Source organism: Schistocerca serialis, chromosome 10, assembly GCF_023864345.2.
Source record: "Schistocerca serialis cubense isolate TAMUIC-IGC-003099 chromosome 10, iqSchSeri2.2, whole genome shotgun sequence".
NCBI lineage: Eukaryota > Metazoa > Arthropoda > Insecta > Orthoptera > Acrididae > Schistocerca > Schistocerca serialis.
This window is the reverse complement of record NC_064647.1, coordinates 142523194-142549800: the sequence shown is the minus strand read 5'-3', so window position 1 is coordinate 142549800 and position 26607 is coordinate 142523194. Positions and strand designations below refer to the sequence as shown.

General features: G+C 39.8%; 1 protein-coding gene across 3 annotated transcripts in view; it reads right to left on the bottom strand.

The window, feature by feature from the left end:
* Nucleotides 1–139: 139 nt before the first annotated feature.
* LOC126425288 (uncharacterized) overlaps nt 140–26607 on the bottom strand; it is a 390004-nt gene continuing 363536 nt past the window's right edge. For all 3 annotated transcript variants that reach the window (XM_050088259.1, XM_050088260.1, XM_050088261.1), the window contains 2 exons: nt 6368–6660; nt 140–2371 (listed from right to left, as the gene is read on the bottom strand). In XM_050088259.1, coding sequence (XP_049944216.1) covers nt 2214–2371; nt 6368–6660 — 451 coding nt within the window. In that variant the 3' untranslated portion in view covers nt 140–2213. The remainder of the gene's footprint in view (nt 2372–6367; nt 6661–26607) is intronic.

Genomic DNA, 26607 nt, shown 5'->3' with positions numbered 1-26607 from the left:
TTGCACGTTTTTCCGACAAAGAGGATAAAGAAGACTTTGGAAAGGAGGCAGGGCACACATTGGCAGGGGCACAAAGTAGCCAAAGATCCAATTACAAACAAGTTTACCAAAATCCTTTTTATTTATGGAATGCATTACAAATAATTTACTACCAGAGATACAAATTAGTTGAAAACATGTTCTGGTCAGTTACAGTACTTTCACTTTACTTGCTTATAAAAGAATTTAATCAAATTGAGGAAAAGATGCTTCAAATTACTAGGACACAAAAACAAATGTACATTTCCTTTTTATGCAGATGTGCTTTTGAAATATATAGCACTTCCTTTTTTCAAAAACAAATCAAAACAAAACTGGCTGATGAGTAAACATCATTACAACTGCTCACTGACTTAAAGGAACAGAACGTGCAAGTTAAAAATGTTGACATAGTGTGACACCGCAATTGGGCCCTCTTCTTGAGGGTGAGATTTAGAGAAGCTTCATCTTACTTGCTCATGAAATTCAAAGCACCTTAATTTATAAAAGTACCAGCAATGGTCCTGTGTTTTGAGAAAATATGAGTGTCTTTCGGAGAAACTTCGCTCCATAATGCAGTGTCAGTTTACTAAATAATAAACTAGAAGCCACTCACGAAAAGCTCTAGCATTGCCCTTTCAATAAAATTCTTTTCTTGCAGATACAAAAACACTTGGTGATTACCATTCTGACAGCTTATGGAATGTTGTAAAATTAATGAAAAAGTAATTTTTAAATGGTGTAACATTGTAAAGTTGAACATGAAACTGTGAAAAACATAACAAACGTACATTTACATAAAAGGAGCTGCTTTAAATGCTTGGGAGAGGAGAAATAATAAAAAGATTGAAAATACAGTGCGTATAGGTAATATGTTCTAAGAAGTTACTAAAATCCTACTGCAGTGTTGACAATAAGCAACAGTAGCATCAAAGGAAGACTGTTGAGTCTGTTGGTCTGTATGTTAATACTAAAGCAAACAAATTTAACATCAATAAACAATACGTAAAATAAGGGAAAGGCAACCACTCCCCTATGGTAGATTGATGTGTGATGCACAGACGCACATAAAAGAAAACAGTGTTCACTAACTTTCAAGTTGTATCTCTTTTTTGGCATGCACGCGCGCGTGATCGTTTTTTTTTTTTTTTTTTTTTTTTTTCTTTTTTGTGTGTGTGTGTGTGTGTGTGTGTGGGTGTGTGTATTCCAGTTTTCCCAGCTGTCTGATGAGTAATGGCCTTTTCTCATATGCATATTTATACTGTTATTATCCAGTTATTTAAAGTTTTAAGCTGTGTAATTAAAAACAATGTCCCTCTAAGGACAGACATTTAGGACACTGTTCTGTACATTTTCACAAAAGGTCAGTTATTCCATAATAAAATCATTACATGAGTTTACATTCCTTGTTTGGATTTTATTCAGAATCTGAATATAACATGCCTTTAATGACTCAACATTGTTTTTTCAATGTTTTGTCCACATGTACATTCTTTTAAATGTGAGTCTAATGCAAATTCTGATCATATTTAAGAAATGTTAACATTTCATGTTCCTTGTCTCCCATTATGTTGAAACATAATAACAGCATGAAAAGGAAATATTACCATTCACCACATAAAGGAGGCATTGAGTCACTGGTGTGCACAATGAGAAAGAATGCTAGAAATATTTAAGATTTTGGACAAATTCCTTCTTCAGAAGTAGAAAAAACCTGACACACACACAGCCACTGTCTGCAGTCTGTTTTGGGTCTTAGCACCCAGATACAATGGCTTTGTATATGTGAGCTGTGGTTGTGTGAATGTCTGTGAGTTTTCAGCTTCTGAAGATGGGCTTTGTCTGAAAGCTAAAATGTTTCCAGCATTATTTTTCATTTTGTCTGTCTGTGACTCAGCACCTACTCTATGTTGTGAGAAGCAACCTACCCTTTTGATATTGTTGTTTATTCCATCCCAGACTTTCCATTGTTTGATTATGTTAAAATGTACACAGTTCACGAGCATACGTATACAAGTTTATACATTGCACAACCACAAAGATTAATCTCAGTAAGACATTGATACAAAATCGAATGTGCTCTCGAAGAAAAATATTCACCAGCAAGATGAACAGTATTTCTTATCACCTAAGAGAACTGTTTGTGGAGATTAATGTTTACAATAGGCGAGAACACCAGGAACTAACTGATGCTGCTATACATTTGTTGGCAGAAGCAGCTGCCTGACACTCTGACTCAGTTCCAGTAATGGTTCCAGTTCCACACTGTCACATCCCATCTGCCACAGTGCACTGGCCAGGGCTTCCAGTTTATTTGCTATAGCTGCCAATGCGATTGACTGTACCTCAGGGACTGCATGCAAAATAATAAGACAAACAATTAAACGTGATATAGGAGACTTATACCGACATCTGTTTTAAGGGGATCAGGTAAACATGTGACGATAAAATAAATGGTGGAAGGAGTAAACATAAGAAATCACTGTGTAGTTGAGTCATTGAGAGGTACATAAATCAGATTGAGAACACTGCAACTTTCAGATAAATCTTTATCAGCATTAACTGAAACACGTAAACTTGCACAATGAGGTATTATGGTATAAGAGATCTCATTGATCAAATGATAACAGGATTGGAAAGGTTATAATGGAAAGGATACAAAAAGAAAACAGAGCTTAATTTTGAAATCCTAAACTCTTCAGAAACAGCCTTCTTATGAGAAGACCGAAACTCTTTGTATGCAGGATGAACCAAAACTCTACAGACAAACTTCCAGAAGTGGTAGTCTGGTAAACATGGACTCTTAAATGCACACTATAAGATCTATGAGCTCTTGTTCAGTGGAAGAGATGTCGTTCACAGTAGCAAAGGTGAACAAGTGCCCATAGCTCTTAAGGTATGCACTTTAGAGCCCATGTTTACTGGACATTTTTCCTTGATTTGGTCCATACTATCACCACTGAAAGTGTATTCGTGGAGTTCTGTCTCGCCCTGTATAACTGCCCAGTTCATCCAGTTTCACGTATGAATCAGAGGTATGGACATTGACAAATAACGACAAAAATAGTTTAAGAAACGTTGCTCAAAAAGTACACTGTACTGCAAGCATTATTACAAGGAAAAGATATAGTACAACTTTTTCAAATTGCAACAAATATAATGGATAGGAGATATGAAGAGAATAGTAGAGGACAGAATATAAAAGAAAATGCTGGAAAGTGTGATCCATGCTACTAGACATAAGGGGATAACTAGAAGAAGATAAATTGATGACAGGTGATGTAATATAAGATCTCATTCGTGTGGGCTCTGGAGAAGGAAAAGAGCTGCAAAAAACTGACAAGCATGGCGGAAAATACCGTAGCTGAAGAAGTCAAGGCTAACCAAGGGCTGTAGCACTACAGAAGATGATCTCACTGATAACAGATTTCCATTCTATTTAACTAAAAGAATATCGACTGTCATATTAAGAAACCGAAGAGAGTGTACACAATGAATGAACATCTCCAGATGGGGGAGTAATTCAAATTCAAATGGCTCTGAGCACTATGGGACTTAACATCTGAGGTCATCAGTCCCCTAGAACTTAAAACTACTTAAACCTAACCAAGCTAAGGGCATCACACACATCCATGCCAGAGGCAGGATTCGAACCTGCGACCGTAGCAGTCGCGCGGTTCCGGACTGAAGCGCCTAAAACCGCTCAGCCACCACAGCCAGCGGGGAGTAATTGATAATGCTGTACCACAGAGATTGATATTGAACTCATCTTGTTCTTGTTGTATAGGGTGTTTCTGCAAAGTTGTTCACTTCAAGCATTTTTGTAACCATTTTCCACCCAGATGAATTGTGAAAAAGAACTCACTAAAGGAAGTATGTCCTGGGTTCATGTAGCTGCATTAATTAAAGAGATCTTGGTGCCAACTTCAGTTTTTTAAATTGGAAATTAGTAATTTGTGCTGGTAATACCATAGTTTTAAAAGAGAAAAAAGTCGACAGTGTTTCACTGTTCAAAATTTGATTACTAGTTTCAGAGCAATTAAAATATTCAGAAGTTAGGATTTATCTGTTTTCCACATAAAATTGATTGCTGTCTTATGTGGAAGTTCATGATTTCATAGCAAAATACATCACGTCGGATAATTAGGAAACAGTGAATTGCACCACTGCACTACCAGCATAAAGGGGGCACAGAGGAAATGTAGCTTTCATTGTCTCCACTGTTTACATGTGTTCAGCAGTGATTTGTTTAAAAAGTAAACTTATTTCACAAACTGGGGGAAACTAGATATGCTACTTACTTATGGAGAATGTATCCCAACAGATGGTGCCCAGTGAGAACGGCAATTCAGTGAATGTGCAAAAAACTGATATTGGAATGGCACTAGAAAACTGCACAGAGGGTAAGGAAAAAGCCTGGAATAATCATAATGAATGTTCTGTCAGTTGTTGCTCATAATCCACATGTTAGCTCAAGAGAAATTGCGAGTCCCACTGGAATAAGTCAGCCTAGTGCTGTTGTCGCAGAATTCTGGCACTCGGTTCCGATGCAACATTAGGACTATATGTTCTTTCTTTGAAGAATTCTCTTTGTTGATAAAGCCACTTTTAACAGTCATGAAAAGCTGAATGTACGAAATATGCATTATTGGGACACTGAAAATCTATGGCAGATTGAGTGTAAATATGAATGTTTGGTGTAGGATTATTTAAGACTACGAGATTAGTCCTTACTTTATTGAAGAAACCTTAACGTGTAAAATATTTGTACAATTTCCTACCAAAGTGCTACCAGTTCTCCTAGAGAGAGCACCACATCAGATATGTAAATGTTATGTTTTACCATCATAATGTGTGCTCTCGCATGTGGCTATGAAGGTGTTCACAGAGTTCTTTTCTGGTCAGATTGGATGTAAAGGCATAATCAGTTGGTCCATATGTTCACTCAGTTTGATGCCGATGTATCTTATCCTCAAGGGTAAATTCAATCATGAAGTTTATGTAGAAGTTCCAACAACCAAATAGCATTTAAAGCACAGCCATATTGCAGCGTTTACAATGAGATCAGAGGAGTCTCTTCAGTTCACACATAAGTCCTTGAACGAGTGAGAGCAAATGTGTATTGAAGTAGGTGGTGGGTATTTTGAATACTTGATGATATAGATGGAATTTAGGGAAGTGTTTATGACCACATGCCTTTTGATTTTCATATTACTGTTACTGGTTTAATTTTGCAATGTAAGTGTGTATCTCAACATTAAAGTGATGACACAAAGTTATTATTTAATAATATTTATACTGAAATCCTGTGTTTTGCAGATACATTCAATTTCTGATGTACACCTTTCTTTCAAAATTCTGGCAGAAATAAGACCAGAATTGTTGCTGTGGTTAATTGCTGAATGATCCTTAGATGCCACCTCCATTGCCTTCCAGTTTTTGTGTTAGTTCAGGCACATGTAGTCAAGTATGATTAGTATCAGTTTCCAATTAAACTTATTTGCACTATTCTATTTTTGTAAGCAGAATTTCTTAACTTTGTCAAGTTGGAGAGCTCTGTCAGCCTGACGCAACTGTTCTGTATAACAACATGAACTTCCACATAACACAGTAATTGGTTTCATATTCAAGACAGATAAATCCTAATCATATTTTGAAGAGTGAAATGCTGTTGAATTTGTTTCTTTTATAACTATGATACTAGCAAGAGAAATCACTATTATTTCATTTGAAAAAGTGAAGTTGATACTGATACCTCTGTAATTAATGTAACTATGAAAACAGACTATACATCGTTTAATGAGGACTGTTTCAAAATTACTTTGGGTGAAAATGGAGTTATGATATTTAAACAGATGGGGAAATGTCTGAAGGAAACAGGGAATCTGAATCATCCTGTACCTAAAAATATCTGCCATCATACACCCAAGAAGCTGGAATAGTTCTCTTTTGCTGATGCATTCTACAAAATTGTGTGATAAAGATAATATATGACTTCCACACTAGGTCCTCTTGTACATAGTGCATAATACAGTTGGGCATACTAGAAAGAGACTCACAGTATATTTACTCTTTCATGAAGTTAATTTTCAACGATCAGTCACAGAATTTCAAACACAGTTTGATGGGAAAATGTATCATAATTGTAAACTAACTGACTTGTTCCTCATCATAGTGAAAGAATACAGTTTTAACCTGTGGAACAATCACATGTGCAGTAACCCTTCAAAATTCAACAGCTGCAATTAAATTAAATGAGAAAAGCAATTTGAACTAATATCGATACACACAATAAATAAAACATTTAACATCAATGAGAGTTTTTAGTGGTGATTCTGAAAGCACTTACCTGAATTTTCTTTCAGTTTGGACAGAGCATTTTCAGAGATCTCCTGTATGTTAATTTTGTGTCTAATAGCTTCCAGATCACTTTGTTCACAGCATATTACGAAGTCATTACTAGCTTGTTCCAGTTGTCTGATGACAACTGAAGGCTCTTCAAACATATCTGCTGCTGCCTCAAGAAAAGGGTTTCTTACTGTTGTCAATGGAGGAATGAAATAATTGTCATCAAAGCAGCATAACCAATCCAACACCTTTGTGTATGCTACTAGGGCTGAGCCAAATGTATTTGTCAGAAAGCTGTAAAATATTTTAATATTTTCCATTAAGGCACAGCTATGGAAATATCACAGAGAGCAGGAAGCTTTTTATTTACTATCTGTTCCTACATGTAATTTTACATGCATGGCATTGCTAACAATGTATAAACTCTTTGCGATCACAAATATTTTACAATATCTTATAATTACTATAAATGTTTCTACTACATGATTGTTTCTTACAACACTATTCTTGTTAAATCCAAGCTATATGGGCATTCTTGGATAAACTGTTGTTTGAGTCACTTTTTAAAAGTATCCCCTGACAACATCTTAACTTAATCTGGTTACAAATTATAAAAAACAGTTCCTTTGACATAGGGGTTTCTGCTGTTAAAGTTAATGTTCTCTTAACCATGTGAAAGTCAGTTTTGTGCCTTGTATCATGGTTGTGAATTTCCATACTTCTTGTTCTTTCACTAGCATGATGGTTTCCAGCTTATACATGGCAATTACTGTGAGACAATTTAATCTAGAGAATAGGCTTGTGCAGTATGTTCATTGTTTTACCTTTGCTTTGATTCTCGAGGCCCTCTTCTGCCTTACAAAAACCCTTTTCATATTAGTGTAGCAAGACACAGTACTATTCCATTACACAAGAAAGCGTACAGTAATCCAAAATATACAGACCTTAGGGTGTCAGAATTAAAGTATGGTGATAATCTCCTTAATATATATAGACTGGATTTTTTTTATGACATACTCAACTTGCTGCTTCCACAAAAGTCAGTCATCTGTGTATAAACCCAAAAATTTACATACAAATGGGTTTTTGATATAATTTTATTGATCACAACATTTTGCCTATTTGGAAAACGGTTTAAAGTGAATAACATTTGTTTTTCCTATATTGACTTTTAAGTTGTCTCTCTGAAAGTGAGCTCTAGCCATTTCAATAAAGGTTTGAATCTCTTCAATTAGGTTGAGCTCACTGCCTGCGAAACAGACACCAGATATCCCATCAGTATGCATATTATCTAGAGAACTTGGGAAATCATTTACATAACATATAAATAGAAATTGACCTAAAATTGAGCCCTGAGGAACACCAACATGTATATTTCTTATTCTTGACCATTTCCTCTCCAGTATTTATCCTTACCATGTATAATTTCTGTTCGCTGTTGTCTACCTTTTCAAATATGTTTCCAGCAACTGCACAAGTTTTTCAGTGACTCCACTCATCACAATTTTTGATAAGAGGATATCATGTTGTGCTTTGGAGAGTTCCAGGAATACTCCCACTGCTTGGGACTTTTCATTTATTTTTTAAGTATATAATGGACAAATTGTACAGTTGCTGACTTGGTACTTCGACCTCTTCTGAAACCACGCTGGAAATCACTGAAGTGACAAAAGTTATGAGACACATCCTAATATCCTGTTCGACCTCCTTTTGCCCAGCATATTGCAGCACCTTGATGCGGCATGGACTCAACAAGTCACTGGAAATTTCGTTCAAAAATATTGAGGAATGCTACCTCTATAACCATCCATAATTGCTAAAGTGTTGCAGATGCAGGATGTTGTGCACGAACTGAACTTTCGATATTGTTGGGGTTCATGTCAGGTAATCTGGATAGCCAAATAATTCACTCCAATGGTTCAGAATTCTTTGAAGGAACTGTGAACAACTTTGACCTGGTGACTTGGCATATTGCCATCCATAAAAATTCAATCATTGCTTGGGAACATGATGTCTATGAATGGCTTGTCTCCAAGTAGTTGAACATCCAGAGAACCCAGTCCATTCATGTAAACACAGCACACAAAATTATGGAGCCACCACCACCTTGCACAATACCTTGTTGACAATGTGGGTGCATTGTTTCATATGGTCTGAACCACACTCAAACCCTACTGTCACCTCATAATAACTAAAATTGGGACTCATCTGACCAGGCCACGGTTTTACAGTCATGTAGGGTCCAACTGTGGTCACGAGCCCAGGAGAGGTACTACAGGTGATGCCATGCTGTTAGCAAAGGCACTAGTGTCAGTTGCCTGCTGATGTAATCCACTAATGCCTAATTTCATCACACTGTCCTAATGGGTACATTTGGCATATGTCCCACATTGATTTCTGTGGTTACATCATGCAGTGTTGCTTGTCTGTTAGCACAGACAAATCTATGCAAATGCCACTGCTCCCAGTTGTTACATGAAGGCATTTGGCCACTGCATTCCATTTTAAGAATGTTACTTCTTATTTTAGTTATGTTGGTGGATAACTGCTACAATGTTAAGGATAAGCTGGGCCTTGAATCTTTCAATGCCTGTGACATGCTTATGGCACATTTCAAACATCAGAAGTTTTTAATAGGGACTTTTGAATGCCATACTTCAGTTCTAGTATGCCACTAGCTGTAAGGACTTGTAATCTTTGTAAGCCTAATGAGACTGAGTCTATTTTTGTATGGGTTAAAGGTGATGGTTGTTGTGCAAAAGTAAAAACTGTAGCTGATTTTACAAAGTAGTATAAGAATTAATAAAGTTCTCTCTCATGAAAATATAGTGTAGATACATGAAAAAAAAAATCTACACACTGATCTTGCCAAAAGCTGACAAGCGATTCTTCTTGATGTTGTAGCTCTCAAGGGCATCCTGGGTGTGCTCTCTCCATGAGGCACCTCAGGGCTGCTCTGCGAGTTGTTCTGGCACTAGTGACGTCATGGTCCAGGAAGCGGTGAAATGTGTTTTATTCATCTTATAACGTACACAATTTCAGAACATATGTCTGATGTGCAGGAGACATGTCAAGATTACAATTTGCTTATTTAAAATTTTGTCACACTTACAATAATACTTTGTGGAGAGTTTACTTACTTGAAATTTGTCAGACTTACAGTATGTACATCTTCTATAACTATCATAAATTTTTATTCCATTTTAGAGATCCAGCGCAAAGTATCACTTTTGTCCTTCATGAAATCTTCCACTGAGTGATAACATCGTTCAATTAGAAAATCATGTAACTTGCTTTTTAAAATATTTATCTTCATGTTATGTCACACCCTTCTATTGTATTGTGAATTTTCATGGCTATATACTGAGGAGTCTGAGCATGCAGTTTTAAGCAGTGAGGGGGAAGCATAAAGTTCTCTTTATGTCTTGTGTCATATGAGTGTTCAAAATGATATTTTTTTGAATAGCTCAGCTCTGCTGCGTAGGAAAAGAACCACCTCAAAGATATATAAAGAGGGGACAGTTAATATTTTTTCGTCTTTAGATTGCACAAGACTGCAGCTCTCTACTGGAAGTGGTTACATGTAAGCCACAGCTATATAAGTAATGAATTTGGAAAGATGGCTGCAGTCGTCGTGCAGCTGCATGTGCAACACCATTGGAGGACTTGCAGAGATGCCATGTTGTTACAGGAGGAGAAGGCGGTCATGTAGAACCCTTTATAAGTCAGTTGACAAGATATCAATTACTACTCAGGGTCAATTGGGGTCCCAACATGCTCTTCATGGGCCATCTGTTTTTGTTGGAGGAATTTTGAACTTTATGTTTACAAAGACTGTTTAAGAATGTTACTTTTGTTCAAAAGAAAAGATGAATAATTTCATCAATGATCTAACTGATGCTGTGAATACTAGGAATTTAGTATGAGATAATATTCCTGAAGGTGATATGCATCCCAGTGTACTCTCAGGTCACCTATTTGACAAATCTGTTGGAGATAATGGTCTGCATGCTAATGCTTGTGAGTGTGTGTGTAATAATGTTGGCAACACTGATAGTGGTAAAGAATCTTTGCCTTGTGGGCAAAGAGTTATGGAAGAAACCAGTACAAGGAGCTCTGAAATACGCAACTCTTCTGCTATGTTTAGGAGCTCTGGCACCAGTGATGTCATGGCGCAGGAGGTGATTGTGCACTTAAAAGGAAAGTAAAAAGTCGGTGAGCCGTGTATCGACTCGTGCTACACCTAGTGTTTAGATTGCATTGGTTTTCCTTTTCTTCCCCTGACATGTTTGTTTGATATGTTGTCTGTCATTAAGTGGCTGCTTGGTTATCTTTTCCCTCTGTTATCGATATCTGCGTTTTTGCTTCTGGGAAACTGCTATGGAGGAAGTGAGATCTTTGACCGGTGGTAACCTCGTGTGGTGGCGTGGAAGTAGGGGATTGCGCCCAGAGAGTGTGGCGGACACGGGAGGGCAGTGTGGCTCTCCAGCATGAAGCAGGCGTGGTCGGTTGTACCGAGTCACAACGTGATGCATGTCGGTTGTGTATAAAGAGCGGATTGAGTTGACGGAAGAGCTCCCTGCGTGTTGGTTGTATACAGAATTGCCCCACGAGTAGTTACTGTTCATTTCACCTTGGTGGGACATTAACAAGCTTATTTAAATGCTCCACTTCAACACTAGAGTTAAAAGGAGACACCTAACATGAAGGAGTGGTCACTACCCGTCAACGTTGCAGAGAAGACGTGAACTCCGGTGACGGAGCATGTTGTCACGTGATTGTGGCGTGTTCGGTTCGCTGGCGACGCGTCCGTGGTCTGATGTGTGGATCCTTGCCATTGGAGGTCGTGTACTGACTGTTTGAGCATAATTGCAAGTTAAATTCATGGAAGGTTTAGTCATTAAGTAATAATTTGTGTAACCAGTGTCTCTTCTGCCTTGTGGCCTCCAGCAACCGGGTTTCCTGTCCCTGGCACCGGTGTAATTGAAGACAGTGATCTTTCCTCCTCCTATAGTTACTGTCTGATGGGAGGTGTAGTTTTGGCAGTTTAATTGTTTCGCTATTCTGTCGTGGGTTATGAGTAAATTCATGCTTCTTGTTAGTTGATCATGTGGTCACTCATTCAGGATTGTGTCGTGTAATGTTTCCTTGCACGAGGTTAGCTCTAATTCTGTCAGCAAGTTAAGCCATCTTATAACAAGTTTTCGCTGGCTAAAAGTCAGTGCAGTGACCAGCCTGAGAGTGGCAAATGTGTTTATGGGCATATTTAAATTGGTCAGTATTCTGTCTAGCCTGAGCATCCCTGAGTGGTTGATTTGTGGCCACCTTACACGGGTCCGTCATATCTGTGATGTTCTAATGATATTCCAGGACACTTTTGTTTAAAATTTTTTAAAATTCCTCAAAGTTTGTAAATTCCTTTTATTGCCATTAATCGTGTTTGCTGAGACCTGTTTAATTTTTTTAATGGCAGTGTTGGTAGCTTCACTACCTCACCGTACTTTATTAACAAAGTTCTGTATTTACTTCAGTAGCCTGTTTACTAATGTTCTTTAAATTTTTTTAAATTGTTGTATTGCTATAAATTACTTTGACTGGCATTAGCGGTGTGTTTTAAAAGGTAGTTTATTGCTGTACTGCTAGCTTCTGTGTTTTTTAAAAAAAATTTTTTAACTGTTGTATTGCTATAAATTACTTGATTGCCATTAGTGGTGTGTTTTAAAAGGTTGTTTATTGCCGTACTGCTAGCTTCTGTGTTTTTTTAAAAATTTTTTAAAAATTGTTGTATTGCTATAAATTACTTCATTGCTGTTAGCGGCGTGTTTAAAAGGCTGTTTACTGCCGTACTGCTAGTTTCTGTAAGATACGAATAAAACATTTGTGAAAATCTTAACTCGACAGTAAACTACTAGAAATTTGGCCCCATTTCCCAACTTGTGGTGTGGCTTGTAGTAACCATAACCACTGTGGGTGTCAGCACTGGTAGCGGAGCGTGGTTACGGTCTCTTGGTCAGTTGCTTACTGTCGAGTTCGAGAAATTGTTTCACTGTCTGATATCTTTGTGTGGTGCAAAGCTGATTAGTTTTTTCTGTTTTGGCGTCCTAGTAATTATGGAACCGCGAAAGTGCCTGGGAATAAACTTGTTGAAGAGGGAACATTTTTTGTATGAATTGGCCAGCAGCCCACAGAAGGAAGTGTGTCATAGCTGTCAGCGCGTTTACAGTCTGCACTTTTGTCTCCGGTGGTCATCACGCTGGAAGTGATTGGTGAGTGTAAGGCAGCAGCAAAATTCTTGGGTGAGGCGCTTGATCATCTCAGAGATACTACATTCTTCTTCGAGGATGCTCAGCCAGTGGTAGGCAATTAGATAGGGTGTGGGCGCAGTTAGCTCACCTCGGTAATCGGGTACGTGATTTAGGGTCAGTTGAATTAAGAGGCTCAGATAAGCACTCGTGGGTGGTGTTGCAGGAGAGAATAAGTGCATTGAAACTTGATCTTGCTTGTTTGGAACTAAGAAAGGGACTCCCTGAGGGAAGAGAGGAATCAGAGTTTCGCGATGGGATGAGTCGTGAGGGTGGTTGTGACTCTGTGAGTGCAGGTCAGGCGGTGTATTCCAAGTTAGCTAATCCGATCATGTATTTGTTTAAGGATATCAGGGAGTTAAGTATAGATCATCTTGAACAAGTAGAAGATTTCTTGTAGTTGTTGGTTCGGCTCGAACAGCATGCACAAGCATTTAGAGTTTCTCATCAGCTGATTTTGGGGCTCTTGTATCCGTTAGTGGGAGATGAGTTAAGGTAATTTATCTCACAAGCAATGGAAGGAGGTTTGTCTTTAACTCAGTTAAGGCAGCGGGTCATTGATAAAAAATTAACCAGCGGACTCCGGCAACAGCTAGAGTGTAATTATATTTGGCATATGTAACGGAAGGATGAGGGGTTGCGATAGTATGTTGATGGAGTCAGATTAGCATCATCGGCGTTGTTAATAGGGCTTCCGGAGGAAGAACTGGTTTTGATAGTTTTAAGAGGCATGCGAGTGGTGGATAAATCTGATTTTGTCTTCAGGCAGCATGCTGTCAATTGGCAGGAGTCGGAGGAGGCAGTGGGTAGTATCTGTGCATTGTCTCTTGAGAACCGGCTGCCCGATGAGGGTTGGAAGCAGTTATCTCAAACTGATCTACAGGTTAAGGAGAGACGGGGAACTTCCAGTGGTGTGAATAAGCAGGAGGATCGATGATGTTTCAGATGTGGAAGCGTGGGGCATTTTGTTAGGGAATCTAGTGCTCCTCGAATGCTGAGAGCTAACAGATGACATCAGGTTGTTGGTAAAAGAGGAACTCGGAGTTATCGAGCCAGGTGTGCCCGAGTGATTGCCGCCCCGATCTCCTCGTTGCCATATATTTGCTGTAGTGTGGGAGGTGAGCCTGTCTGTGGGATGTTGGATTCCGGAAGTTCCATTTCCTTGTTGAATTTAGATTGGTACTTGGAGTTTGCACATATTACTCGCCTTAGATCGATTCCATCCATGGTTCAGTGATGTCGTTTGGCTGATGGGCAGCTGTTACCTCTGCAAGGATGGGTTCGTGGGGTTTTGTCCGTGGGAGAATTTTCTTGGCCCATATGTTTTGCCTCGGTGAAAGGATTGGCGGCTAACTTGGTTCTGGGGTGTGACTTTATTAATAAAACTTGTTTGGTTTTGGATAGTGCGGGGCATACCTTTTTCTTTAAGTTTAAGCCTGAACTGATGTTTGGTTTTTGTGAATGTAAGCAGTGAGTGCAATGTGCGGGTCCTAAGACATTGGCGGTCGAAGCAGGCAAGTTTGATCTGCGGCATCTCTCGGTGGAGCAGGCTTCTCGTCTTGGTAGGTTGTTAGCTGATTTTCCCCAGCTTGTCTGTGATCGCCTAGGAGTTACCAAAGTTCTTCAGTATAAGATTCACCTTAGTGACCCAATTCCTGTTAGTCAGTCTCCTAATCGTTTGTCACCACCTAAGGTCAAGGTTTTGAGGTCTAAAATATCTAAAATGCTAGAAGAGGGAGACATTAGACCCTCGACTTTGTCCTACATGTCTCCGGTGTTCCTCGTGCCCGAGGATCAAGGGGGGGGACTTCAGAGTTGTTGTTGGTTATCGTTGCCTGAATAACAAGGTGGTGTTGGAGTCAGTTCCTCTTCCTGACCTTCATAATTCGTTCACTTGGTTTGTGGGTGCAAATTGGTTCACGGTCCTTAATCTTAATCAGGCGTATTACCAAATTCCTCTAATGGAGTACTGTAAGCATGTTACCGCCTTTTGCACATATTGGAATCTGAAACTTCCTGGTGGATTAAAATTGTGTGCCGGACTGAGACTCGAACTCGGGACCCCGAGTTCGAGTCTCGGTCCGGCACACAGTTTTAATCTGCCAGGAAGTTTCATATCAGCACACACTCCGCTGTAGAGTGAAAATTTCATTCGAGATTGGAATCTGTTTGAATTTAATAGGGTTCCCTTTGGTCTCGCTACCGGGGGAGCTGTATTGACGCGATTGTTGGACAATGTCTTAGGTGATTTGAAGTTGGTTTGTGTGTATAACTATTTAGACGACTTGGTCATCTAAAGTAAGTCATTTGAAGAACATCTTGAACATTGTTGTTGTTGTTGTGGTCTTCAGTCCTGAGACTGGTTTGATGCAGCTCTTCATGCTACTCTATCCTGTGCAAGCTTTTTCATCTCCCAGTACCTACTGCAACCTACATCCTTCTGAATCTGCTTAGTGTATTCATCTCTTGGTCTCCCTCTACGATTTTTACCCTCCACGCTGCCCTCCAATACTAAATTGGTGATCCCTTGATGCCTCAGAACATGTCCTACCAACCGATCCCTTCTTCTGGTCAAGTTGTGCCACAAACTTCTCTTCTCCCCAATCCTATTCAATACTTCCTCATTAGTTATGTGATCTACCCATCTAATCTTTAGCATTCTTCTGTAGCACCACATTTCGAAAGCTTCTATTCTCTTCTTGTCCAAACTATTTATCGTCCATGTTTCACTTCCATACATGGCTACACTCCATACGAATACTTTGAGAAATGACTTCCTGACACTTAAATCAATACTGGATGTTAACAAATTTCTCTTCTTCAGAAACGCTTTCCTTGCCATTGCCAGCCTACATTTTATATCCTCTCTACTTCGACCATCATCAGTTATTTTGCTCCCCAAATAGCAAAACTCCTTTACTACTTTAAGTGCCTCATTTCCTAATCTAATTCCCTCAGCATCACCCGACTTAATTAGACTACATTCCATTATCCTTGTTTTGCTTTTGTTGATGTTCATCTTATATCCTCCTTTCAAGACACTGTTGATTCCATTCAACTGCTCTTCCAAGTCCTTTGCTGTCTCTGACAGAATTACAATGTCATCAGCGAACCTCAAAGTTTTATTTCTTCTCCATGAATTTTAATACCTACTCCGAATTTTTCTTTTGTTTCCTTTACTGCTTGCTCAATATACAGATTGAACAACATCGGGGAGAGGCTACAACCCTGTCTTACTCCCTTCCCAACCACTGCTTCCCTTTCATGCCCCTCGACTCTTATAACTGCCATCTGGTTTCTGTAAAAATTGTAAATAGCCTTTCGCTCCCTGTATTTTACCCCTGCCACCTTTAGAATTTGAAAGAGAGTATTCCAGTCAACATTGTCAAAAGCTTTCTCTAAGTCTACAAATGCTAGAAACGTAGGTTTGCCTTTCCTTAATCATTCTTCTAAGATAAGTCGTAAGGTCAGTATTGCCTCACGTGTTCCAGTGTTTCTACGGAATCCAAACTGATCTTCCCCGAGGTTGGCTTCTACTAGTTTTTCCATTCGTCTGTAAAGAATTCGTGTTAGTATTTTGCAGCTGTGACTTATTAAGCTGATAGTTCGGTAATTTTCACATCTGTCAACACCTGCTTTCTTTGGGATTGGAATTATTATATTCTTCTTGAAGTCTGAGGGTATTTCGCCTGTTTCATACATCTTGCTCACCAGATGGTAGAGTTTTGTCAGGAATGGCTCTCCCACGGCCGTCAGTAGTTCCAATGGAATATTGTCTACTCCGGGGGCCTTGTTTCGACTCAGGTCTTTCAGTGCTCTGTCAAACTCTTCACGCAGTATCATATCTCCCATTTCATCTTCATCTACATCCTCTTCCATTTCCATAATATTGTCCTCAAGTACATCGCCCTTGTATAGACCCTCTATATACTCCTTCCACCTTTCTGCTTTCCCTTCTTTGCTTAGAACTGGGTTTCCATCTGAGCTCTTGATATTCATACAAGTCGTTCTCTTATCTCCAAAGGTCTCTTTAATTCTCCTGTAGGCGGTATCTATCTTATCCCTAGTGAGATAGACCTCTACATCCTTACATTTGTCCTTTAGCCATCCCTGCTTAGCCATTTTGCACTTCCTGTCGATCTCATTTTTGAGGCGTTTGTATTCCTTTTTGCCTGTTTCACTTACTGCATTTTTATATTTTCTCCTTTCATCAATTAAATTCAATATTTCTTCTGTTACCCAAGGATTTCTACTAGCCCTCGTCTTTTTACCTACTTGATCCTCTGCTGCCTTCACTACTTCATCCCTCAAAGCTACCCATTCTTCTTCTACTGTATTTATTTCCCCCATTCCAGTCAATTGCTCCCTTATGCTCTCCCTGAATCTCTGTACAACCTCTGGTTCTTTTAGTTTATCCAGATCCCATCTCCTTAAATTCCCACCTTTTTGCAGTTTCTTCAGTTTTAATCTACAGGTCATAACCAATAGATTGTGGTCAGAGTCCACATCTGCCCCTGGAAATGTCTTACAATTTAAAACCTGGTTCCTAAATCTCTGTCTTACCATTATATAATCTATCTGATACCTTTTAGTATCTCCAGGGTTCTTCCATGTATACAACCTTCTTTCATGATTCTTAAACCAAGTGTTAGTTATGATTATGTTGTGCTCTGTGCAAAATTCTACCAGGCGGCTTCCTCTTTCATTTCTGTCCCCCAATCCATATTCACCTACTATGTTTCCTTCTCTCCCTTTTCCTACACTCGAATTCCAGTCACCCATGACTATTAAATTTTCGTCTCCCTTCACAATCTGAATAATTTCTTTTATTTCATCATACATTTCTTCAATTTCTTCGTCATCTGCAGAGCTAGTTGGCATATAAACTTGTACTACTGTAGTAGGTGTGGGCTTCGTATCTATCTTGGCCACAATAATGCGTTCACTATGCTGTTTGTAGTAGCTTACCCGCATTCCTATTTTCCTATTCATTATTAAACCTACTCCTGCATTACCCCTATTTGATTTTGTGTTTATAACCCTGTAGTCACCTGACCAGAAGTCTTGTTCCTCCTGCCACCGAACTTCACTAATTCCCACTATATCTAACTTCAACCTATCCATTTCCCTTTTTAAATTTTCTAACCTACCTGCCCGATTAAGGGATCGGACATTCCACGCTCCGATCCGTAGAACGCCAGTTTTCTTTCTCCTGATAATGACATCCTCTTGAGTAGTCCCCGCCCGGAGATTTGAATGGGGGACTATTTTACCTCCGGAATATTTTACCCAAGAGGACGCCATCATCATGTAATCATACAGTAAAGCTGCATGCCCTCGGGAAAAATTACGGCTGTAGTTTCCCCTTGCTTTCAGCCGTTCGCAGTACCAGCACAGCAAGGCCATTTTGGTTATTGTTACAAGGCCAGATCAGTCAATCATCCAGACTGTTGCCCTTGCAACTACTGAAAAGGCTGCTGCCCCTCTTCAGGAACCACACGTTTGTCTGGCCTCTCAACAGATACCCCTCCGTTGTGGTTGCACCTACGGTACGGCTATCTGTATCGCTGAGGCACGCAAGCCTCCCCACCAACGGCAAGGTCCATGGTTCATGGGGGGGATCTTGAACATATCCGGCCGGTATTCATTAGGCTGCAAAATGCCGGTTTGACAGTCAAACCCAAAAAGGTCACCTTCGCTCGTCCGCAGGTCTCGTTTTTGGGACACCTGGTATCGGGCCGAAGTATATGTATTGAGCAGGACCATACAAAGGCCTTAAGAACACTACTGCCCCCTAGAGATAAAAGGGGAATTGCCAAATTTATTGGCATGGCTAATTATTTTAGGCGCTTTGTCCCCCACTTCGCTCAATTGGCGGCACTCCTTAATGAACTTCGTTGGAAGGGAGTTAAGTTTGAATAGGGAACCGCACACCAAGGAACCGCACACCAGGCGGCCTTTGACCAGATCAAAGAAGCCATTGCCAATCCTCCAGTATTGGGCGTTCCTGATTTTAGTAAAAGGTTTATTGTGCAATCTGATGCTTCTAACTCCGGAGTTTCTGCGGTTCTTCTCCAAGAAGGGGATGGGCAGAGGCAGTCGCTAGCGTATGCGTCTCGCCGGTTAACGAATGCCGAACTCAAGTATTCGGTGTATGAGTGCGAGGTGCTGGCGGTCCTCTTTGCTTTAGAAAAGTATCGATTCTATTTGGAGCATCGACCCTTTGATCGTGAAACTGATAATCAGGCCCTGAGTTGGGTTTTGGCTCGCCCACGTAAAACAGGGAGAATCGCGAGGTGGGCTGTATGAATTTCTGCCTTTCAATTTACTATTAAACATATCAGGGGAACTGACAGTGTCATGGCCGACGTGCTAAGTCGGATGTTTGCTAGTTCACCCAGAGTTGATCACAATCAGGAGAGTGGGGAAGACGATTTTATTTGTACGGCGTTAGGAGAGATTCCCCAGCTTTTTGTTGATCTACATATGCAACAGGAAGAGGACCCTAACCTTGGTCACAGTAGGAGAAGGCTGAAATTGGGCGAGGAGGTAGGCCCCTATGTTGTGAACAAACGGGTTCTGTGTAAAAAAGTGGGAGACGGTCGGAAACTTAGAATTTGTTTACCAGCAACCTTAGTACGACCAGTGTTTCAGTATTTTCATCAATCTGTTCTCGGGGGACATTTAGGCACCTATAAGACATTACAGAAAGTGAAGGAATTTCTCACTTGGCCTCGTATGGAGCGAGATATAAGACGGATGGTAGCACAGTGTCGGGAATGCTGTATTGCTAAGCCTAGTAATTCATTGGGGCAAGGGTTGCTCAGTTCGGAGCATGAGGCTTACCCTATGGACAAATTGTACATCGATTATGTGGGTCTGTTACCCCGGACTAAGCAGGGTAATCAGTATATTCTGGTAGTGATCGATGCCTTTTCTAGGTTTACTTGGCTTATACCAAGTCGAAATGTAAATGCTGTCACTACCATTGTCAATTTACTCAACATCTTCAGTGTATTCGGACCGCCTAAACAATTGGTTAGCGATAACGCTCCCGCTTTTCGTTCGGTTCAGTTTAGAACATTTACCTTCCAGAACGGGATAAAGCATATTACCACAACTCCATATTATCCTCAGGGATCTTTTGCGCAAAGGGTGAACCGCAATTTGAAATCCGCTCTTATTATTTACCATCAGGATTCTCGTAGGAAGTGGGATTCAAATATCTGGTGGATTAGTTTCGCCTTTAACACCGCGTGTCATGAATCCATCAAGGCAGGGGTTGCTTCTCTGATGTTTACTTTTCCTGTTAATTCTCCCCTTACTAATTTGTGGAAGATTCAAGACCTAATTCCGGCAGTTATTACTCCCCACCTTATTAAAGAAAACTGGGGTAGGGCCAGGCATAATATTCTCACTGCTCATAACAGACAAGCCGTTCGTTATAACCGGGGTTGGTGTCAGTTTCAGGGCAGGCCTGGTGATCAAGTTTATATTCGTAATTACCCGGGGAGAGACGCACGAGTCGACAGGCTGGGAAAATTGACTCCTCATTTTATTGGGCCGTGTACCATTGAGAGACAATTGGGTCCAGTGAATCTCTTAGTTCGGGACAATCAAGCAGGAAAGTAGTATCGAGTTCATCTGAGTCAGGTTAAGTTGAGGTGAACATTTCTCTTGTAGGGTTTGGGAAGCTATGCTTCCAGTTTAAAGAGGGGGAGGTTGAGCCATGTATCGACTCGTGCTACACCTTGTGTTTGGATTGCATTGGTTTTCATTTTCTTCCCCTGACATGTTTGCTTGATATGTTGTCTGTCATTAAGTGGCTGCTTGGTTGTCTTTTCCCTCTGCTATCGGTATCTGCGTGATGTATGTCGGTTGTGTGTAACGAGTGGGTTGAGTTGACGGAAGAGCTCCCTGAGTGTTGGTTGTATACAGAACTGCCCCACGAGTAGTTGCTGTCCATTTCGCCTTGGTGGGACATTAACAAGCTTCTTTAAATCCTCTATTTCAACACTGGAGTTAAAAGGAGACACCTAACATGAAGGAGTGGTCACTACCCGTCAACGTTGCAGAGAAGACATGAACTCCGGTGACAGAGCGTGTTGTCACGCGACCATGGCGTGTTCGGTTCGCTGGCGACGCGTCCGTGGTCTGATGTGTGGATCCTTGCCATCGGAGGTCGTGTACTGCCTGTTTGAGCATAATTGCAAGTTAAGTTCATGGAAGGTTTAATCATTAAGTAATAATTTGTGTAACCAGCGTCTCTTCTGCCTTGTGGCCTCCAGCGACCGGGTTTCCTGTCCCTGGCACCGGTGTAATTGAAGACAGTGATCTTTCCTCCTCCTCTAGTTGCTGTCTGATGGGAGGTGTAGTTTTTGCAGTTTAATTGTTTCACTATTCTGTTGTGGGTTATGAGTAAATTCATGATTCTTGTTGGTTGATCATGTGGTTGCTCATTCAGGACTGTGTGGTGTAATGTTTCCTTGCATGAGGTTAGCTCTAATTCTGTCAGCAAGTTAAGCCATCTCATAACAAGTTTTGCTGGCTAGAAGTTGGTGTAGTGACCAGCCTGACAGTGGCAAATGTGTTTATGGGCATATTTAAATTGGTCAGTATTCTGTCTAGCCTGAGCATCCCTGAGTGGTTGATTTGTGGCCACCTTACACGGGTCCGTCATATCTGTGATGTTCTAATGATATTCCAGGACACTTTTGTTTAAAATTTTTTAAAATTCCTCAAAGTTTGTAAATTCCTTTTATTGCCATTAATCGTGTTTGCTGAGACCTGTTTAATTTTTTTAATGGCAGTGTTGGTAGCTTCACTACCTCACCGTACTTTATTAACAAAGTTCTGTATTTACTTTAGTAGCCTGTTTACTAATGTTCTTTAAATTTTTTAAAATTATTGTATTGCTATAAATTACTTGATTGCTGTTAGCGGCGTGTTTGAGAGGCTGTTTATTGCTGTACTGCTAGTTTCTGTAAGATATGAATAAAACATTTGTGAAAATCTCAACTCGACAGTAAACTGCTAGAAATTTGGCCCCATTTCCCAACTTGTGGTGTGGCTTGTAGTAACCGTAACTGCTGTGTGTGTCAGTCAGAGAGTAACAGTCAATGTTAAGAATAAACCAGGCATGGACATAGAACATTGTGGACTCGTAACATTTGTGTCTAATTAGTTCAAAATTCGTGTGTGTGTATGGTAATGATGCAGGTGTTAGGAGTACTGTTGGGTACAAAGAGAGCTAAAGCATTGGGAAGTGCAGAAACTGAGCTCCACAATATGCCATGTTTGGGACTCCTGTCATAGGCATTGATCCCCATACAGTGAATCATGCAGGTGCCATTATTTGTGCAGACCTATGCATCACGACTGGAGAACTGGCTCTACAACTACTGGAATGATACCACCTTCAATCACCAAAAAAGGAGAAATGTGAGGCAACTCTCTCTGCTGCCAAAGCCACAATCACAGTTTTTTTGGATAGCATTTGCACCACTGTCTTGGATGTGGTGCCAGATGGGTTGACCATTAATTCACAGGCATGTGAGAAGACTCTAAACAAACTCAAGAACTGTTTCCAACTTGTTCCATTTGATAGTAATCTAAAAGAAATTTTGATCCAACACCATAATGCGTGACTGGGATGCAGGAACACATTGTTAGATTGGGTCGGATGTCACTGCCTCACCCACCATATAGCTCAACCAGGTGGCCTTGGGGCACTTAAGAATTCTCCACTCAGGCACACTTTGAAGATAATGAGAGTGTATTTCCTGCAGTGAAAACATGGCTACAAGCACAGAACAAGAGAATTTACCAGCAGGGGAAATACGCTCTCACAACATGCTGGCAAACAGCCATAGAACATGAAAGTGACAGTGTAGAAAAATAGTGTGTGTAAAAGAAATGTTGATTGACATTGTCACCAGATTCTAACCCTTAAGAATAATCATTTTCTGAGAAAAAAAATTGTGGGGCATTATTTATTGATCAGCCTGCATAAAAATCTCTCAGGTCTTATTTTGTGTCGAACAGCCATGAATCCTGGCTAATAGCTAGCCTCAAATTGACTACATATTTTCTTGAGGCACCATCAAAATCAAAGAAGCTTAGCCAAGCCAGACCTAAACCCGAGCAGCATCAAGATTACCTAGCAGTAGTAACAACACTTTGAAAGTGTTCCACATTTGGAATTTGAGGACTTTCACATCACAGAAAAATTGTGATTTGACACAGACACATGAACTCAAGTTCTACAGTGTCAAAGATACCATTAGTAGCAAGATAAAACATACAAAAGCAAAATCATTCTACTTTTGATATGGTCTGACTCATGTTACAGTTCCTTTTTCTGTTTCTCCTCCCCATTTTTGATGAACTGAGAGCCTGGATGTCCATTTTACAAAAAACACAAATCAATGAGGGATAATTAATTGAAAGATCAGAAAACTGCTTTCCAGTAAGGTGTAGGTTTCAGACTGGGCCATAATGGTGTGTAGGTATCTCTAGACCTAATGGTGGCAACATCTTTTGGTGCCACAGAGAAGTACAGGGAATATGAGGTTACACTCGAATTCTATGCCTCCACATAGGCGTCAGCACGTAGATTCTGTGGAAGAAAAAAATCACCAATTGCCTAATGTTGGCACTTAGATCAATTAGCTTTTTGACTCTAAAAATTATATCAAGTGTATGTAAAGGCATATTTCATGTTGAAATGTTTAAAAAATAATGTTATTAGAAAGAACAGAATTGTATAATATATTGGAGACATTTCACGATTCGTGCTAAGTTTGATGTTTATTTGTATAGACTTTTTGATTGAAAGACCTGTCTCCAAGAGGAGCCACAAGCAAGTAAGTCAATTTCCTTTCTGATGTGTCTACAGTGCATATTTGATTGAAGAACGACATATTACATAAATTCTTACAAGTTTTTGCTGCTGTTTTACTGATACTTTATTAATTCATTGTGTGTCCGTCACAACATGCCTGTTTCAGCATTTTTGCAATTTTCAAGTGATCCTGCAATTATGGTACAATTTTCTGTAAAATGTATTCAAAAGTATGTTGCTTATATCTATATTATTATAGAATTTTATGGCCTACATATATGTTAGTAGTTACTTGTTCTGTGTCTCAAATGATATGATGTATATTATGTATTGTGTGCTGGACCATCTTGATCACTTTTATAATAACATTTATACATTGTGATTCAAAAATAACTGTACACACTTTGTAAGCGTAAAGTGTGCATCAAAATAAGTGTCAAATGTTAAATAAAGTTTTGTCTCAAATTGCTTTATTTCAGAGTTGTGCAGTACCAGTAGAGTATGAATCACAAGTGCAGCACAAACAATCTGAATGTAATTATTCTCAGAAAGCAATAACACAAAGGGATCCAAAATTCAACACAGCTATGTATATACATTTATCTGATAATATGTTCAAAATGGTGTCCATGTAGACAAAGACAGTGACATGCTCAATGTCTTTCCACTCTCAGAATGTTGTAGGCTCTATTCATCTCATTCTGCACAGCCATTTTTACTTTGCTGCTGTGTGATATGTTCTCAATTGAACACCTTACATGAGCTTCTTGAGACAGCCCCAAAAGTAGAAGTCTATGCCCGCATGTACATGTTACAAGCACTCATGACAACTGCATGGGTAAAGAGGCTCTCATCCATAAACAGTACACAATGCCCAAACAGTGGATCAGCAGCACAGAGCTTCAATAACCACTGACAGGAATTATGATGTCTAGGGTCGTCTACAGGTGTCAGCTCCTGGACCTCCTGCAGGTAAAATGAGTGGAATTGCTGTTTCTGAAGCAGGTACCATACAGTTGTTTGAGTACTCTTACAGTGGAACTTATATGGTGAGTACTTATAGTCGGATCTTCATCTACCATTTCCGTACAATTGATGCCAACCTAACCATGGTGCACCACAAATGCCATATACCCTTAAACACCTGTTCACAGCTGTGAGAGTCTGATGGTTTGGTATTCTTCTGTTTGGAGATACTTCCATATACTCCTGTCTTGCTGCTCGATCATTTCTTTCTCCTGTGCCGTAAAGCAGGTGCGTACTCGTGTATTCAATGTATGAGTATGTCACTATACCATACACAACGACTGCAGTCTGTGGACAATTGACAGCAGGTTTGGTGCCACTACACTACAACAGTGCCATAGAGTACAATGGACCACACAGAAGTCAAGTAAACAAAGGCACTTCATTCCAGAATCAACTGAGCCGTGTAGAGGGGTGTACAAAGCAACATCAGTTGATATACAGGCAAACACAACACACCAAAAACCTGTACTGGGCCATGATGTAATGCTTGCCACAACTGACATTATACATGATAACTAAGAAATAAAGGAATTGCAGACAAACTTAATTTAACATTTTACTCTTATTTTGATGTATACGTTACATCCATGAAGTGCATGCAGTTACTTTTGTATCATCTTGTATAGCACTTATGTATGTTTGACAGTTTTCTCCAGTAATGCTTATACGTTTCAAAAAGGAATTTTACTTGCAGAAAATTAGCAGTAGTAAGTAAGTCACATCATATATCTATAATTTTCTCATACAAAGAAATTTGTGTTGACTGTTCTATTGTCTCTTATGTATCATGAAGTGCTGAACTTTTTTTTTCTTTTATGATGTCATTAAAGTTTGCTAGACATTTTTATGCTTTAATTTTGTTTGTTCATTTAGGATTTGGTTTGGATACGCATTTGCCTGGGTGTAAATATCTAGTTCTTCCAGGACATTGATTGTGTATTCTTTGGGTACCCTATCTAAAATTTTTATAGCATTTTAAACAATGGAAAATCCAGGCTGGAATGTAACAATATTATGAGAAGGAAAGTTGCTACTCACCATATAGTGGAGATGCTGAGTCACAGATAGGCACAACAAAAAGAGAATCTCACAATTTTAGTTTTCAGCCATTAAGGCCTTCTTCAACAATAGACACTCTCTCTCTCTCTGACACACACACACACACACACACACACACACACACACACACACACACACACACACACTTGACTCAGCTGGTAACCCGAGAAGACTTTATCATCGAAATTCACCATGAAAGCCTGCATCCCCATATAGGCTGTTCAGTTTACCCAAAATTTGGCCAATGTTTGGTGCTGTGACATAAGCTAGTTTATTTGTGATTCCTTCGTCCTTTTCTAGCATTATTTATCTATGAATAAGGGGGCGATCAAGAAGCTTCTGTTTAAGGATGTTGCTGCAGGATATATGCAACATAGCACAACTCAAATGTGCCTAATAAGCACTGACATGTAAGCGAGGAATTATAGTGGAGTTTGTGTCTTTCCAACATGCATGCAGTAAATGCAGAAATGGGAACTATGGTGACATTATTACAAAATGCACCCAAACATTATTGGCATGCTGTTATTCTTTTCTTGGCTCCTAAAGGACAAACACTTGTAGACATTCACTGGAGAATGAAGAATGAGTATGGGGCAGCATGTCAGTCAAAACAAATGTCGTGGAATGGTGCACTAAGTTCTGTGCGATGGGGGTGCTGTTGTTTCGTGATAAAGTGTGTCCCCAATCGGAAATGTCGTAACGCAGAAGTTAAGCCAACTAAAGTGGGAGATACTTGAGCATCTGTCCAATAGCATGGATCTCTACCCATGTGGTTAACATGCCTTCGGTCCCTTAAAAAAGGCCTTGACTGGTTGACAATTCCTGCTGAATGAACATGTGCAGCAGGCAGTTATGGACTTCTTCCTGCAGCAGGACACTGTGTTTTACCAAGTAGGTTTCTTCAGCATGGGGTATCAGTAGGATGATTTCCTCAATGGTCATGGAGATTTTTCCTAATAGGCATATTGATTCTGGACTATACAGACTCTGAATGGAAACTTTTTG